The sequence below is a fragment of the Neoarius graeffei genome, chromosome 1, assembly GCF_027579695.1.
Source record: "Neoarius graeffei isolate fNeoGra1 chromosome 1, fNeoGra1.pri, whole genome shotgun sequence".
Taxonomy (NCBI): Eukaryota; Metazoa; Chordata; class Actinopteri; order Siluriformes; family Ariidae; genus Neoarius; species Neoarius graeffei.
In genome coordinates this window covers 22,269,544-22,288,920 of record NC_083569.1, presented here as the reverse complement: position 1 = coordinate 22,288,920, position 19,377 = coordinate 22,269,544, and the positions used below count along the sequence as shown (strand labels likewise).

General features: G+C 39.6%; 1 non-coding gene and 1 gene segment (V, D, J or C); one reads left to right on the top strand and one right to left on the bottom strand.

The window, feature by feature from the left end:
* The first annotated feature begins 1,184 nt into the window (after positions 1 to 1,184).
* Positions 1,185 to 1,375, top strand: LOC132897355 (U2 spliceosomal RNA). The gene has a single exon (XR_009656305.1). It is a non-coding gene; the product is annotated as a U2 spliceosomal RNA (small nuclear RNA).
* Positions 1,376 to 5,066: 3,691 nt separating this feature from the next.
* LOC132884025 (T cell receptor alpha variable 25-like) lies at positions 5,067 to 12,311 on the bottom strand. The segment is given in 2 exon segments: positions 5,067 to 5,434; positions 12,272 to 12,311. Coding segments are annotated over 2 exon segments (408 nt in total).
* Positions 12,312 to 19,377: the final 7,066 nt, after the last annotated feature.

The following is a 19,377-nucleotide window of genomic DNA, read 5'->3' as shown; positions in this document are numbered from 1 at the left end:
TGCAGATGTTACCACAACCTTTGTTTGTGTGTGGTTAACTGATAATAATTTGGTAAAGAGAGTATCTTTGATGAGGTTTTACAAACTTCCTGTTTAACATATTTATGTTTTTGTAAAGCCTTTCATTGACTCTGTATTACTGTGCTACTCTAAGAGCGCAGTGATAGAGCGCAGAATCTGAGAGCTTTAGACCTCTGATAGTAAGTTCAGTGGAGTCTCTGGTTGTTTTTGACTCTAATCGACGATCATCAGGAGTGCTCTGGTAGGAGTTTGACCTTGCGCCTTTATGCAGTAAATACTGTGGTGCGCTGTGAGGATATTGTTTGTACCAGTAAAGATAAATGTCATTGCTGCTTGACTCATATGAACATTTCAGAGTAACAGTGTCTGTTTCTTTCCTGACAATGGCATTTTCATCTGTCGGCCAAATTTTATCTGCAAAACTGCCTGTTGTAAAGAGGAACATAAAGAAATAAATCTGTGAAGTATTTTTGGAAACAAACACAAAACAATCATTTCAATAATTTTTTTCTTAAAACATGGGTACTAAGGAATACAGTTAATTATCTGATGAAAGTTAATTACCTGTAGTGACAGTGAGAATCAGTGGGATGTATCTCACTATGTACAGGACGTTGTATAGTTGAGCCATTTCTGAACACAGCTCTGTGAGGATCCTGTATAATAGTGCTTGCTGTATGTGCTGAACTTTACACATGAGGGAACACATTTCTAGAAGACCACACCCAGGAAGTTCTGCTGTTGGATCATAACTTTGTACAGATCATCACTTCACAGTATCAGTCACAGTGAACTAAATCACCAATACAACACAGAACAATCCCACTGTTGCTGATCAACTCACTGCATCCAACTTCACCTCTTAAACAGATCTTTTGGAGTTAGAGGCCTGGGCTGTGTCTCAAGATTGAACATTTGCACAAAATTATATCCCTCTTTCCAGTTTTGTTTTACTTTATTGGTCCACGAACAAAGAATTATAATTATTGTACTATTTAAGTGCCAATTGTAGTAAATTATTATTAGTTGTTTTTTTTTTAACTCCTGAAAATAGTTCAGTGTCCAGTATAACCCCAAGTCAGAAAGCTTCTATTTGAGCTTCTATTTGGAGAAATGTTTCTTCTTGAACATATAATGATTCTCCATGTTGGAAAGTCTTGGGCACAGCCTCTTGGCCTCATGGCTAAGATCAAGTGTAGTATCTGTTTCTATCAGTTTAATATTTGATATGTTCTCTAGATGAGGATGTTATATTAAACAGAATTTTAGAGCAGGGAGCTGGAATAGGGGCTTGTTCCTTCTGCTCCATGCATCAACCTGGTATTGCAGTATCTCCAGGAATGGTGGGTGGCATGGTGGTGTATTAAACCGGAGTGGTTAGCACTTTCACCTAACAGCAAGAAAGTTCTGGGTTCAAATCCAGCAGCTAGTGGGGGCCTTTCTGTGTGGAGTTTGCATGTTCTCCCCACTTCTGTGTGGGTTTCCTCCAGGTGTTCTGGTTTCCCCCGCAGTTCAAAGACATGCAGTTAGGTTAACATGGGGTGGCCTTGGGCTGAAGTGCCCTTGAGCAAGGCACCTAACCCCCAACGGCTCCCTGGGTTCTGTAGCATACTTGCCCACTGCTCTGGATATGTGTGTGTGCTCATTGCTCACTTGTGTGCATGTGTGTGTTCACTGCTTCACATGGGTTAAATGCAGAGGATGAATTTCACTGTGCTTGAGTGTGCATGTGACAAATAAAAGCTTCTTATTCTTCTAAATTGAGACTATTTAAGGGTGTGATATTTAAATGATGATGGTTTTCAGATGCCGCATTTATCAATGGCCAATCATTCTTATATTGTGATTGGCAAGATAGGAATGTTTCATGAATCACACCTGAACACTGTCATATTCTGATTTCTACACTCGGACCTGGTTTCTATGCTAGACTGGTAAATGAGGGCCATTATTTTTGGTAATACTAGTGACCAATTAGTGGAATTCTACAGGTTTCATATACTTTTCTAACCACTGTGTTTCTGTGTAAGCTGCATTTTTTCCCTTCACTACTATTTATGGTATATTATTCTTGACAAAAAATGTACATTGTAGAACTGTTGTGAAAAGTAAAAACTGAGTCAGGAAAAAGGTTGAATGCTCATGTTTTCTGGTCTTGTCCCGATATCCAGACTTTATGGAAAGAAATGGCAGCAACCATTTTAAAAAATATTGGAGTTTTAATATCAGTACAACTTTCACATCCCTCTGTCTTGGACATATTGCTGATGGATGAAGTAAAGACAATACTTTCCTCTGAAACATAGTGTTGGCCACAAGTTAAAAAAAAAAAGAAAAAAAAGTCATTAATACTGGCTTGAGAAAAAGGACCCAACTGTTGGCTTCTTTGTCAATATTGTTAAACAACTACTGTCCACCTTCTCCAACAGATGACTTACAGCTCCAAAAAGAGCTGGGAGAAAAACTGTGGGGAAACTGGTGTGTTTTTCCATAATTGTTCTCTGTATGGATATTTTGTTTTGAATTAGGCAAATCTGTGTTTATTTACTGATCATCACATGATCTCATGCTTTGTTTCTTAACCGCGTCTTACTAGTTGTTCTTAACATGTGAAAAAGTTTTATAAATAAAAAGTAAAAAAAAGAGAATTCAGTAAAATTAGGTTCAGAGAGCATGCAAATTACGGAACTTATTACACTGTAAGCCCGGATAAATTGAGTTTACTTAAAAAATTTGAGGAAAGTGGTTGCCTTAAAAAAAATTAAGTAATGCATAATCAAAACTTGAGTGAATTAAACTTAAATGTTTGATGGGAACGGAATTGCTATTTTAAGTACAACACACTAGATACCAAGTTGATTTAACTTAAAATCTTTTGCTAAACCAATTGCTTTGTATAATCATTAAATGTAACATATTAAGTTTATTACACTAAATGCCAAGTTGGTTTAATGCAATATAAATAGCAATATTAACTTTAACGAACAAAAAAAGAAAACAAATGTACATTCTTTTTCTCTTTTATTTTACTGTAGATAGCACATTTACAAAAAAAAAGGAACAGAAAAAAACAATCAAATCCTGGATTCACAAGACTGACAGCATGGTGTTCATCTTTCTTAATGGCAGGACTGAGAAAATATGCATATACTATATAAGATTTTCACTGACAGAAATATTTACTTTCAGAGAGAGAGGGAGAGAGAGAGGATGGAAAAGGTAAGCAATAGTGATGAACTGACACACCAAAAACCTACTTAACCAAATAACATGTCCAAATAAATCCAAACAAATTACAGTAACTGGATCATTAACCCATGATATCACTGCCCACATCATCAGACAAAGTGAAAACAGCGCACAAACGGCAGCACACTTATCCAAACGAGCAACATTAAAAACTAAGCACCTGATATCTGGAACAGCAGAATACTGTATCTGGAACAGTAGCATACAGTAGCATCTGGAACAGTAGCATAACTATTTGAAACCCCTTAGACTTCAAGCTGATTTTTCAGAGTCTGAATTTTGGGTGCCAGCTCACTTTTACCCAGGTTGAACATCACCTGCTGGACAAAGTAAAAAGTGTTTTTCATGTACTTTGGATAATCCAGGTGTAGGGCGTACTGTATATCAGCCCAAAAAGGACACAGAAGGCCTGAGGAAGGTTGGGCAGCTCGTCCATCACCACACTGCCTTCCAGGATGATTCCTACTCTGGACGGGTTCAGCTGAGGGCTTTCTTCATCAATGCAGAGGATTCCCACTGGAGTCTGACTGTATAAGTCCTTGCAAGTTGCATCCTGACAAGAGAAAGATTGACAGTACAGGACACAATCATACCAGTTAGATATTTAAAATGAAAAGCCTCAGAAAATAAGTGAACTGAATGTAATTATTGAAAGGACAATAAAGACTCGTCATATTTGGATCTGAGTGTTGCAAGTGCTAATTCCAAAACTGTCTGTTTGGTACCTTGGCAACTAAGGAAACTTAAAGGGTTTTGAGTGCACTTTTTGGAATAACCAAGATTTAACAAAAAACTTGGGCTAAAACATTTAATTAAACTTCCAATTAACTAAGCCATTTCGCTTTGTTTGATCCGAATAATGAACTAACCTAGCCCATTTCAGTTCATGGTCGTCTCAAAATGCATCAGCACTTACCAAATTGAGTGAACAGTGATACACCAGCGGACCGTCGCCTTCCTTTCTCTCTCCTTCTCCCTTGTGCTGTGCAGCGTGGAAGAGCGCGTTTTCTGTGCTGTCGGTCGGGTGTTCAATGCAGCTAACAGCTAGTGAGCACTTGGGAGAAGAACGTCAATTCTAACGTTAGCTACTTAATCGTACAATAAATAATGATTAAACCTATGATATGGTTGTGCTGTGTACTTACATTATCCGAAAAGTTTTCAAAAAAAAAAGTGTCCCATTCCAAATCCAGAGAGCTCTCCACAGTGACAAAAGCAACTTAGCCAACAGATGAAAATGACGTGAAATTGGTAAAATACCACCTGTAACTGTAAAACACGCGATTTCCACTGCTCTTAAAGTTAAAACAAACATTCCCACCGACAGTCAGGATCCAAAATACTAAGTTCAGAGAACAAACGTTGGCTGAAGCTCACTCTGAATTTTACCAAACCTCGCGTAACCGCTGCTGATCTGTGAAAGTTAAAATGGCGGCTTCACAACTCTGCGCAGATTAAAAAAGAGGTGCGGTCATGACTAAAACTTAGAATTTTAAGGCCATTCAAATTAAACTTATTAACACTTTTGACTATGTGTACAAATTAGTAGAATATACTTAATATTTTTTAGTAATGCAATCAAACTTACATTTTTACGTACATTGTAATTAAAACATTTAATTAAATACAAAGTCCGGGCTTACAGTGTAGTTCATTTGTCTTCAGTATAATAAAAATGTTTTCCTGTTTTATGATGCTATTCTACAACATGTAACATCAATATAATCCCTTTATAAATATTCAGAGAGAAAGTGAGATTCTCATCAAAAACTTCTCAAAATCATCAGCGGAACTGCCTACAATATAAACAAAACTGTGTGAAAGTTTTTGTACAGTGCAGTTGGATTTCCTGTCACTGTGGGCCGCAGAGCACAGTAGTATAGTGCAGAGTCTGATACAGCAGCAGAGGAGATGAGCAGATCCACTTCTTTCTTCTTTTCATCAACTTTAGCAGACGTTCTTGGAGGAAGGTTGGGACTTAGATCTCCACTTGGAAAAATATAAAGAAGGAACTCAGGTGTAGATTTTGGATGCTGTCTGTACCATTGCAGGTTGTTGACTGTACCAGTGAATTTTCTGTAGCTGCAGGACAGAGTGACATCATCACCTTCATGTACAACTTCACGAGTGAAAAGTGGCTCTATTGAATCTGCCATGGAGTCACCTGTCATAGAGAACATAATGTTTTTAACCTTTACATAATCAAGCCAGAACTACACAAGTCAGACCCACATTCTGCTGTTTCTTAACGTCACACAGACTAATTAATCATTAATTCAACACATTACTTTTGAAATTAAAATAAAAAAAAAAAATCAAAACTCATCAAATGAAAGCCACAGACACATTAATATAACAGTGAACATGATGAATGGTCTTAGCTGAATTAAAATATTCTCAGGACTTTCTGTAAGCTAATATGGAAACATCATAAAGGTTCAAGAAGCATCATGAAGCTCCGCCCCACAACATCACATGACAGTGTCACTTACACTTTTGTCAGATTGTCGAGTTGCTGCAGCATCCTGGCTTTACACTCAATTCAATTTTATTTGTATAGCACTTTTAACAATAGAAATTGTCGTGAATCAACTTTCCAGAACTATATAAAAGCCAGATATAAATTTTATGCCAACTGAGCAAACCTGAGGTGACAGTGGCAACTCCTGAGACGACAAAAGGAAGAAATCTTGAGGGAACCCATCCTCATTTGGGTGATAACAGACAGTGTGATTATAAATACCCCACTTCTATAACTGTGTTCTATATCGTGAAAAGGGGCAACTGTGTTAACCAGGAAATTCATTCTAGGTTTAGCATGAAGCCTATTTTGTTGAAGTTATAAACTGCTTACTGATTGAGACTTGAGTGCAAAACTGTTCATGGCAACTGCAGTCCTGAGCCATCGTGGCAAAACTGTTTGTATTAATTCTCCAAAACAATCTTCTAAGTGGATCTTTAGGCTGTCCATAAGGGGTCATCCTCCACAGGAGTGAAGTGATGAGAACTCCAGCCAGAAGTAACGCATCAGATCAGCATCACTGGTATCTCAGGAGTGGCATGTGTAGCATGAGAGAGAGAGAGAGAGTTGGTTTGCTCATTGTCATGTCATCGTTACGAACACTGTACATTGTGTGCTGAGTGCAAGTGGGGACTCTGGCAAGACTAAATATGACAGCATAACTAAAAGGGAGAGTCAGAACATAACAGAGACTTGAGGGCACCATGATACATAAAGTGTACACAAGGCCACTCTACCGTCAACAAACCTGAGTGAATGTGTAAAGGGGGGGGCAGCATCCAAACATCCCATTTTACCATTACCTTACCTTACATTACAGACATTTTGCAGATCGACATACAACATACCCAGAGCCAAGGATGCGTTATCCTAATGGGCTTCATGGGCAGCTGGCCAGGGCCTCGGCCACTAGGGGGCCTTGGAGGTAGCGAGATCGGAAAATATGAAATGATATTTTCAGAAGTTTTGATCATATTGATAAAATTTTTGATGCATTTCGCCACCCGTAAGGAAGCCCACCTTGTCCCATCGCATAAATCACCCGTCATTGTCCACCATGTCTTCACATGCTACGCCAGCTTGAGTTCAATGATTTAATTAATGACTTCGCTTTCCAGAAAAGTAGGAAAGTGCCCTTGTAAGTTGACCCATGGCTGTCAAACTGAATGCACAAAGCTGTGTGCCACTGCTGTTTGGGACATTACGTGTGTGAAAGGATGAAATGTTTCACATAGCCTAACATTTTGAGATTTATTTCTGAGAAGCAAGATATTTTTCTTTCTTTGTTATCGCTCTTTGTTTTCACAAGTTAAAAGTCGCCTGAATTCCAAAATGAAAACGAACGGTTATATACACTACCGTTCAAAAGTTTGGGGTCACTTTGAAATGTCCTTATTTTTGAAAGAAAAGCACTGTTCTTTTCAATGAAGATCACTTTAAACTAATCAGAAATACACTCTATACATTGCTAATGTGGTAAATGACTATTCTAACTGCAAATGTCTGGTTTTTGGTGCAATATCTCCATAGGTGTATAGAGGCCCATTTCCAGCAACTATCACTCCAGTGTTCTAATGGTACAATGTGTTTTGCTCATTGCCTCAGAAGGCTAATGGATGATTAGAAAACCCTTGTACAATCATGTTAGCACAGCTGAAAACAGTTTAGCTCTTTAGAGAAGCTATAAACTGACTTTCCTTTGAGCAGATTGAGTTTCTGGAGCATCACATTTGTGGGGTCGATTAAATGCTCAACATGGCCAGAAAAATGTCTTGACTATATTTTCTATTCATTTTACAACTTATGGTGGTAAATAAAAGTGTGACTTTTCATGGAAAACACAAAATTGTCTGGGTGACCCCAAACTTTTGAACCGTAGTGTACCAAATGAATGTTCTTGTTCTGAATACTAAAGAAACTATTGTAGGCCTAGGTTATGTTCTTGACATGTTGTTCATTGACTCACTCATTCAAAGGCTTCTTGAGGCTAAACTTTAGTTAACCAGACTTGTTAACCGTGATGTCTGATGGATTTTTTCACCATGCAATTGCCTATTTCACCATTGCTTTTTCTCGATTAAATAGGTGCTGATGGATATAAAGTTTTATCGTTCAATAGTATTTCTAATTGTGCCACTGTCATTATTTAAGTTTCTGTGTCTAGTTAGACAGGCACATCTGAGGGGGTGAATTTGCTGAGCGCAGTTGACAACAGGCAGGGGTGGGGCCTCGGGGGGGGTGTCTGCCCAGGGCCTCGGGGGGGTGTCTGTCCAGGGCCTCGGGGGGGTGTCTGCCCAGGGCCTCGGCAAGGGTTAACGCGGCCCTGCCCAGAGCAGCCTGTGGAGCAGTTGGGGGTTAGGTGCCTTGCTCAAGGGCTCTTCAAAACACTTATCAAAACACTCTCTGCCCAAGAACCCTCCAGATCTGCTACTTTATGTAATAAAAAGCTGTTAACAAAAGGCTTCACTAAACAAATATATTTTCAGCCAAGACATGAACAATGAGACTGTGTCTGAGACCCGAACACTACTTGTACGGCTGTTCCATAACTGTGGGGATTTGTGAGAGAAGGCTGTTCCTCTGCTGGAGCCTTCACTATTTGAGCTACCAGCAGATAGCCTGCACCTTTTGATCAAAGTCGTTGTGGCGAGTCATAAAGGACCAGAAATATAGTCAGGTACTGTGGCACGAGATAAAGCACATTTGGTGCTTTATTGTTAAATAGTAGTAGTATATAATCAGTGAGAAATTTGATTGGGAAGCAATGCAGGTGTGGATAAGATAGGGGTGATGTGGTCATATCTTCTAGTTCTAGTAAGGACTCTTGCTGGAGCTTGTTTATGCATCTGTTAGATCATTCAGACAGTAAGGCATCACAATAATCCAACCTAGAGGTAACAAAAGCATGAACTAGGTTTAATGCATCATGAAGTGGCATTATATTTCTTACCTGAGCAATATTTCTGAGATGAAAGAAGGCTATAGTGATATTATCTACATCCAGCCTCACATGGGGAACCTGTCCTGAGCACATTTAAGCAAACACATACTGAAAGGAGGGAATTAATGTTTTTACATAATTACAGTCATTTTAATGTATAAACTACACTCGGGTGGCACAGAGGTGCAGTGTCACTGTTGCCTCACAGCAAGCAGGTTCCTGGTTTGAACATACCAGTCAATCGGGGGTCTTTCTGTGTGGAGTTTGCATGTTCTCCTTGTGCCTGTGTGGGTTTCCTCTGCATGCTCCAGTTTCCTCCCACAGTCCAAAGGATGGGGTCAACTGGCTTCTCTATATTGCTTGTATGTGAGAATGTGAATGTGAATGGCTGTCTGTCTCTCTGTGTTAAGCCTACAATAGACTGGTGACTTGTCCAGGGTGTACCCGGCTTCTCCATCATAGTCAGCTAGGATTGGCTCCAGCTCACTGACGACCCACAATGGAAATGCAGGATAGAAAATGGATGAATGGATGGAAGGAGAGAAAATATACTCTAATAATTACAGAATTGAATATTTTAATGATGTGTTTTAGTGGTGCCTCTACATTAGGGTCCTCGGCCCCAACAGAGAATATATTAGAGAGAAACGAAACACAAAGCCTCATTTTTATTTGTTTTTGCATCACAAACATTTTCTGAGGTGTTTCGCTGCTGGTCTTTTAAAGATGCCAGTTAGATGCCATTAGGTTTTGGAAGAGAGTGGTACATGCTGTGTGTGTGTGCGTGCGTGCGTGTGTGATATTTTTGTATTAAATGAACTGATATTCACTTTGAATGTGAATTTCTTTGGTGTCTTAGGTTTATTTCACAGTTTAGTCATCCGTGGACAGTTATGTTGTTTTATCAGAATGGTGTCTCTGAACTTAACTGAGCTACTAAGAGTAACCAGAGCAGGGGTTCGGATAATATATATGCAGTATGTATGATAGAAGACCAGGTATACTCTGTCACAGAGGTTTTATTGTGAAAAGTCGTGTTCTTCATCAAAGAACTGAACATCTCTGGAGGATGTGAGCAGGGTTGTGTGGTTCTCAGTACTTTGCCCACAATAAGATAACTGACTGCGCCATCTAGTGTTCACCAAGGAGAAAAACCTTTATACATTCATAAAAGTTTACTACACATACAGTGTATACATTACAGAAAGACAAAAGACTTATAGCTGTCAAAGATTATTTTAATTTGGCAAATTAATATAATTGCACAAAAATACAGTACAAGTCAAATTTTTGGACACACATAATTCAAAGGTTTTTTTTTAATTCATTAAAAGACACTTCATGTCATAAAGTCATGATGGACTGTCGTTTCTCTTTACTTAGGTGAGCGGTTCCTGACATCATATGGATTACTACCAGAGTCAAATAGAGCTACTTACTGTATTTTTATTATTTACTATTTACTGTTTGACATCAAACACATTAAGAAGGCAAGGAATTCCACTAATTAACTTTTGACGAGGCAACACCTGTTAACTGACTCCCTCATGAAGCTGGTTAAGATAATACCAATAGTGTGCAAAGCATCATCATGTGCCATGTGTTATTTCATAGTTTTGATGTCTTCAGTATTGTTCAACAATGTAGAAAATAGTCAAAATATTCTGATTCCCACAATATACAGTTTCAGTATTATATATGTGGGTTTAATACACTCAGATAATGACATGCCCTTCCTCAGGACAATCCAACAGTGTAATTACTCCAGTCAGAACAGAGAGGCTCATGGGTCCACAGTCATTGTGGAATTCTGGGATGAGGATTGAGCCAAGCCTTGTCTTTAGTGCACTGGCTATTGAGGAATATGGAATTGTACCATGAGAGTCCAAAGATTTCTTTATGATAAAAACGACATAACTTCACACCAGAAGGAAACACTTTAAGCAGAAGAATTATAAAAATGTGATAATTTGATGATTATTTATTTTACTGGCAGCACTGTGGTACATGTCCAGTTTTAGATGTTCACCCCACATGGGTTTTTCAGTTTCTTCCCACCTCCAAAAAACAAGACTGTAGGAAATTTGCTGGGATAAAATGCCCTTAAGTGTGAAATGGCACAGTCAGGGGTTCAGTACCTTGCTCAAGGCTGCCCCACGTCAACCTAACTGCATGTCTTTGGATTGTGGGGGAAACCAGAGCACCCAAAGGAAACCCACGCAGAACATGCAAACTCCACACAGAAAGGCCCTCGCCAGCCGCTGGGTTCGACCCGGAACCTTCTTGCTGTGAGACAACTGGGCTAACCACGACACCACCGTGCTGCCCAAAATAACAGGCATTCGAACCCACGCATGCAGAGCACAATGGATTAGCAGTCCATCACCTTAACCTCTCAGCCAGCTCATCCGCAGTTATATGTGTGTTTATTTTGTATGATGCAATGATCTTTGGTGTGTTAATAACTCTGTCAAAGTCAAAACTCACTCATTAAAATATTTGTTGGAACATTATTGCTGTATATTTATTTAATAAGCCTGTTATGAAAATGTGAAAACTACATATTCAAAAATAAATCCGTCTTAAATGCTCATCTGAAGTCTGATACAGCAGCAGAGGAGATGAGCAGATCCACTTGGTTATTATCTTCAACTTTAGCAGACATTCTTGGGGGACTCTGCATGCTCTTGCGACAAGGCTTTTGCAGATAGCTTTTCGCAGACAGTTGTAATTTATCGTTGAGCGGGGAGTAATAGGCGTGTGCGATGTTATTCACCGCCACAAAGCAAGGGGGCGCGAAGTCGCGAAATTGCTAGGAGTAGTTGGTGGGTGTGGTTAGTGGAGTGTTTATCCTCTGGTTACTTATAATGACTAGAACTGGAGTCATATAGATGTACGTACTTCCTCACTTCCTCGATCAACTGCTCTTCGTGCTGCTCCATCTTCGCTCATGTTTTTAAAAATGGCGGTCGTGAAAACAAACCAAACCGGGAAAGTAGGGAAGCGGAAGTGCGTGTACAGCGGATGTAGAGTGGACCAATCAGAGCCCTCTTGTCTACAACTCTGTCTGTGAGGCTTCTGCAGTGGTCACAATTTTTGGGAGGTGCGCGCAGAGCATCTGCGAAGGGGGGGGGGCTACGCAGACGCCATCTGCGACGCCATCTGCGAGGACTGTGTTGTCAGCATAAATTGGCCTTTAGAACTCCATTTGGAAAAATATAAAGAAGGAACTCAGGTTTAGATTTTGGATATTGCTTGTACCAGTGCAGGGTGGGTGATGGATCACTTGTATCGTATTTGCAGGACAGAGTAACATCACCACCTTCATGAACAACTTTATAAATGAAAAGTGACTCTATTGACTCTGCCATGGAGTCACCTGTCAGAGAAAGGAGAATATAATGTTTTTAACCTTTACATAATCAAGCCAGAACCACATAAGTCAGACCCACATTCTGCTGTTTTTAACACCACACAGACTAATTAATCACTAATTCAACACTTAATATTTCTGAAGTCACAGAAAAATGTTAACTCACCGAGTGAGAGCCACAGACACATGAATATAACAGTGAACATGACGAATGGTCTCAGCTGAATGAGAATATTCTTTCTGTGCTCTGATATATTAAGATCATAAAGGTTCATGAAGCTCCGCCCCACAGCATCACATGACAGTGTCACCAATGTTATTGACTGATTGATGATTCTTACTGAATAATCCTGGCTTTAAATTCAGCCTCATATATGGAACCTGATTTTAGCACATTGTAAGCAAATGCAAACTGGAAGCAGGAACAGCTAATACTCACAGCAATGCAGTGCAAATAATTTCATTTTAAAACCAATTATTATTCAATAATTAGATCATGATTTTAAAAAATCAGGTTTCTGGTAGACAGTTGTGGTGAACCTTTGGCAATGTTGCCGCAAATTTGTGGCAAGGTCGTATTTTCACATGCAAATTAATTTTGTGGCAAACATCTGGTGCACTTGTAGCTAACTTTGTGGAAAACTTATGGCAAACAATCGATTCCTAATTCTATTTTTTGCTGCAGGTTTGCTAGAATGTTTGCTGTTTGCAGTAAATGTGCTGGCTGTGAGATGAGTGCTCAGGGACTGTGTACAAAGTGCAACACCGAAAAGATTTATGACAAAGATATTCAACAACTTCACTCTTACACAGTGTAGAATCACCAACATCACTGCACATATCGATTATTATTATTATTATTATTACAGAAAATATTTAATAAACACAATTATATCAACAACACAAAAAGCAAACTAGTGGAAGAAAAAAACTAATTTGTTTGCTGCATTGATACAATTCGCCACATGTATGAATGAGTATCTGCATTGTGCCAAGTTATTTCAATAGTTTTCCTCAAATAAATATTAATTTCCTCTGATTTTATACAGTAAAGTTAATATAGCATAATTATGTAGCACAAAATTGAAACTGTGATTGCACAGGTGCAAGCAGAAATCATTGTGTTCCTAAATAGAATATTGAGGCACTGCCTAAAAGTGGAGCTCCTGATGAGTGTATGAGCAAAATATTTACAAGGACACAAAATCAACCTGACTAGAATTATAATGTTATACCATATGAACCATCAAATTGTGTAGTGTAGTGGATTTCATATCAATAAATTGCTGCATTGTCTTGTTACATTGACACCAAAAAAGAGATACACATCACAGTTATGAATATGTATTTATTCTTTCTTTGACACCGCATCCCATGCGCCAGAAACAACACCATGACATTATTATGGTGTGACTCTGCTGGGTGCCTGGTGGACAGCAGGGACCAGCGCTTTCACTTTATAGCATTATTGTATAGTTACGATTGAATATCAAACTTGATATGTCAAACAGTTTTCTGGTTGCATCTTTCAGAATTATTGGTCCGGGAAGTTTGAATCTATGAATATATTTCCAGCTTTACCGCAGTTCAACCCACACATGAAATGGAACTTGATTAAATCATGTCCATCAGTCCGGTTGTCCGTCCGGTCACATTTTCGTTTCCAGGCCATATCTTTAAAACTACTGAAGATATCGTCACGAAACTCTGTATACATATCAAGCAACATGTGAACTGGTCCACTACCAAAGGTCCAGTGGGCTTATGCCATGGGCTGCTGAGGTCAGTGTGAAGAGGTCGGGTTGGTTTCCTGCAGCAAAGCTTGAAAAATGTGACAAATAATATCTTGAAACTTGGTATATAGTTGGTATATAGGGTGAGAGAGATAGATGACTCTGTCTTCTTGCTGTATTTAAAACTGTATGGATGTTCCAGAAGCCAAACCTTTAATGCTGGGCATTCTCAGTCAAAATGGTTTAAAGATTTTAAAGTTGTTTTTTTTAAAGATTGTGGATATTTTTAGTCTTTTGTATTTGCAGTTCTTTGTATCTGTACGTGCATGACCCCACCAGCTCCACTGATCAACTTATCGTGTTTAAATAAAGTTATTCATTCATTCATTATGAACTGGAATATTATCCATCCGTTGAGCTCCCCAACATCTCAAACTACTTGGTGCTGCAGACATCATTCTACACAGGCACACAGATGAAAACCTGGAAGAGCATGGAGGGTACAACTTTTTATATGTGGCTGGATTCAAGATCTGGGGATCAAGACAATACAAGATAAATCCTGTATCATTTTTGCCTGGGTAAGTCGGAATTTCTAGGCTTTTTGTTTGTTTGAGATGGTTGCTAGGACACTACAAGTTTTAGTATCAGGTGTAAATAAACCACATTTGCTTGCTTCTCAAACCTCCCTGCTCTTCTCTTCCAGCAGGCATCACAAATCCATATAATTTACCCACAAATGTCTTTATTTATTCTGCGCACGCGCTCTCTGTCTCTCTGTATGTATGTGTGTGTGCGCGCACATGCAGATTAAATGCAAAGAAGGAATGTGACCAAAAATAAAGGCTTGTTCTTATTAATTTACCCACAAATGTATTTATTCCACTTGAAAAGTGTACGGTAAACCAGCTACTGGGTTTGGGACACTACGACATCCTGAACTATTTAGTATTTGGCTTCAAACTTGAACAAAAAATTCACGGCCCACTAGATGGTGCTTCACGGCCCACTACTGGGCTGTGGCCCAGTAGTTGAGAAACACTGATATGCTATGATAGACCTGTTCACGTTATGCCTCTTCCTGCACTTCCATCTGTAGCCTCAGGCCCTGTCCACATGGCAACGGATTCAGGTGACTCCAATACTCCATGTGCTTATCGTTTAGGCCTGGCGTCCACACGGCACCGGTGTTTTGGGTGCCCAAAACGCAATCTTTTTGAGAACGAGTTCCAGAGTGGAAAGATCTGGCAATGTTGCCGTTGCGAAGTCGTCTGGATGAGTAGAACGGATTTGTTTATGATGACATCACAACCACATGACTGTGACTGCTTCACGCCGGGTAGAAGTGTAACGAACTCGATGCGAGTTGTCAACAAATCCTATAACTTGGTTCATGAAACGCGCTTACAAAATATTTTCACTGTGAATATTTATTGTGTAATGGTGCAAAGTGAGAGAGAGAGAGAGAGAGAGAGAGAGAGAGAAAATAGCCCTTAGGGCAGAGTCAATCCCGCCAGCAAAAATAGGGAAAAAAAGGAGCGATCTCACCTCTTCAGATGTTGGTTTAAGTCCTACAATACATTCCTCAAAAAGGGCGTAGAACAACAAATTAATCCATCAACGTGTAGCATTCAATTTATTCCGGACCATTAAAGACGCCGCCTTCCGCGTAGAATCATACGTCATCCTCGCCGCCATATTGGATAGGTCAAAGCGGAGAATAAAGATGCCTCATTCATGTGCTGCATTTAACTGTACCAACAGGTTTGCCGTCCAAACGAGATCACATGTGATTACCTTTCACAGGTGAGACTGGAAAAATACTTTTCATTGTATTTGGTCATTATAATGTAATTTTACAAACAGATTTTCCTGACTTTGTGGCTAATATGAAGTCTCGCGCATAATAGTTTATGCGCATGCGTCCTTACTTCTTCTATTGTTCTGGTGTCTCCGAAGGGACCATCTTACAGCGCCCCTAGAGGTGTGGCATGTGTATTGCATTGTTTTCAGCAAGCGTTGCGTTGCCATATGGACCTGATATTTTACTGATCGTTGCCCATTTGGACGCGATATATTTTTAAATAACATCTCGTTGCCGTTGTCGTGTGGATGTAGCATTTCATTACTGATGAGTGGTTCGCAGTTGCTAAGCTCTTCCTGTTTTTTGTCACTCAATTGCACCATCACAGGTACATAGTGTTGCCACCTGTCCCGGTTTTTCCTGATTGTCCCGGATTTTCATGGTCTGTCCCGGAAAAAAAAAATAAAAATCCGGGACATTGAATGTCCCGGTTTTTTGTACATGATGGGCAAAATGTGTATTTCAACTTGCGAGCCAGCTGAGAACCAGTTTGCTTTTCCATAGCTCGCCCGTGCTAAGCGCCACTAAGCGGAGCCACGTCATTACGTCGCTGTATACGTCAGTTACGGCGCTACGTTTACATAAACCTTGGCGCGAATATCAAAGCAAAAACACGGAAGAAGCAGCAACAACAACAACAATAATAATAATAATAATAATGGATGACTTCGCGTTTGTACAGCTGCTGCTTCTCGGCGCTTAAAAATGGCGATCTTTCATGGTCTTGTTATTGTTGCTGGTCTTAACAACTCGGCCCCCCCCCGCTGACGTAAGCGGTTCTTTCCTCTGGCCCAGCAGAGAGTTGGTGCAGCCTGGAACCGGCTTGGACTGATAAAAGAAACAGACTCTCTGTTGCAATGGTGAAGGCTGAGCTTCAAGTCAGGCTAAACTTTCAGTTGTCCTGTACTGAGTTCAAGACATTCATTGAAAATCAGCCAGGACTCATAGCAGCAGCAAAGAAAAACACCAAATATAAATGGAAAATTAGGTAAGGTTTTGGTGAATTAAATGAAATAGTGTAGTAACATACTCCTGTATGTACTGTATGTGCCAAGTTATATCAGTTACATGTCCTCCTATGTACTTGTTTAGCCAAGAGCAGCAGAGGCACAGGCAAGCACAAGCAAAGCACACACCACACTCTAAGCAATCAGGTAAGCTGTTTGACACTACACCTTACATTGTTACATTCAGGTATTCTTAGATACAATGAAAAATTAGATTATTTATTTTTATTCCACATAAGCAAACAAACAGAACTTAATTATGTATTTCCCTTTTACCTGTGCCCACTACTGCCCCCAGTTGTCCACAACCAAAAACTGTTGGAAATAAACCAAAATACTGAAGACCTAGCCTAGTAAACTAGACCCACCCACCTAGCGGCCAAAAATATCTTTGCCTAGCGAGTGGGTCTAGCCTCGCACCATGTAAACAAAAACACTCCGGGCATCAAATCGTGCCCGCCAATCACAACGCAAGGTTTTTGTTTGGATTCTTTGGGCGGGCTTTTGCAGGAGTGACGACAAAGCTGCGCGACGCTGGAGAAAGCACCGCAGGAAAGATGGCTACGGCTAGTGAACAGCGCGCGTTTGACTCCGCTTTGGAATCAGTTTTAGAAGAATTAGACTTGGAGTTTTCGTTGAAACATGAGCAGGAAGAGGCTCTCCGCTCATTCCTTTTCAAGAAGGACGTTTTCGCTGTTTTGCCAACCGGCTATGGCAAAAGTCTGATCTACCAGCTGGCTCCGCTCGTAGCCAAAAGGATGGGGCTAGTTTGTGCAGTACGAAGAATTAATAAACAGCTTTGAAACATTACTTTTTGATTGTTTCTTATTTTCCCGTTATTTTAAATTTAAGGGAAATTATTTCACCAAACACCACTAAATAAAAACTCTCAATAACAGTTTAAGCAAAGCCTTGAAAAACACTTGGGGAAAAAAAATGAGTGTATGTTATGTATGTGGTACAGACTCCAAACTTGTGGTCATTATCTCCAAACTTCTTCATATCTAGAACATGTTTATTAATTAATACGCATTTTGAAAAATTATTTATTTCAAGGCCTCCCTCACTGCTTTCTGTCGCTCTGACTACGTCACAGTCACTGTTGCGCTGATTGGTCAGAGCGTTGGCCTATACGCACAGAGACAGTTTGAAAGACAGCGGTTTGTTCCTCCTACCCACTTCGGAAATGTCTACGGATCAAGGCCAGACTAAATATTCACATTTAGTCTGGCTTGCCAGGCTAATGAAAACCTGCTATATTATGTAAAGCAATTAACTAAACAAATAACTAGCAAAAGCGTCATTTTTACTAATTAGAGCAATACAGTTTCAGCGTAGAAGGGCGATTTTTGTCTTGGGTTAGATGTGTGAAGGGCGCCGTTGCTTACAAGCAAAAAGGTCGATTGGATGGTCGAAATGTCCAGGATTTTTGTCAGACACAGGTGGCAACCCTACAGGTACACAAACATCTGAGACACATTATATACACATTTTTCAGGTGTCTCCTGTATTTCTACAACCTATCTAGTGGTCAGTCTGTGGAAATCTTGGAAATCTTCAACTGTCCAATTTGGGTGAGCCTGTGTCCATGATACCTCAGATTCCTGCCCTTGGCAGACAGGAGTGGAACCTGATGTGGACTTCCGCTATTGTAGCCAACCCAGTGCAATGTTGAGTGTTTTGTCCATGCTGAGATGCTTTTCTGCTCACCACAGTTGTAAAGAGTGATTATTTGAGTTAGTATATCCTTCCTGGCACCTCAAACTAATCTGGCCGTTTTCCTCTGGCCATTTTGCTCTGTTATAAACATGGTGTTTCTACCCAGAAAACTGTCCCTCACTCAGTTTTTTTTGTTTGTTTGTTTTTCTCACCATCCTGTGTAATCTGTAGAGACTGGTGTGTGTGTGTGTGTGTGTGTGTGTGAAAATCCCAGAAGATCAGTAGCCTCTGAAATACTCAAACCGGTCTTTCTGGTACCAACAACCATGCCATGATCAAAATCACAGAGATCACACTTTTTCTTCATTCTGATGTTCGATGTGAACATTACCTGAAGCTCTTGCCCTGTATCTGTATGATTTTCATATTATGCTACTGCCACATAATCGGCTGATGAGACAATTGCAAAAATGTGCAGGTGTACAGGCGTTCCTAATAAAGTGCACAGTGAGTGTATAGGAAATTTAGTGTGACCAATCAACCTAAATGCATGTTTGAAAGTTTGAATCACAGAATAAATTGAAAAAAAAACAGTGCTTGATGAAAGTCCAGAGTCATCATCCCTTAATCACATAATTTTGTTTTACATGATATACATGACCCATATTCATCAAAGTTCAGTGTAATCAAATCTTGCGATGGAAAAAGGAAAAGCAAATTCCACTGGGAATTTTCTTATTTTTCTATTTCATTATTTTTTTTGTATCTGTATGATCAAAGTAGGTCCGTTGGTCCGTGTATCATCCGAACATTCAAGTATTCCATTCAATCTGGAAAACGAAAAACAAAAAAACCACTCAATATATCGTTTTCCTGTTTTTCTGTATGACCAAAAAATGACGGATTGGTGTTTGTTTTCCTTTTTCCAACTCAAAACAGAACAAATAATAAACAGGGAAACCAAAATGAAATAATAACTCTAATTTACGATTATTGATTTTCTCTATTC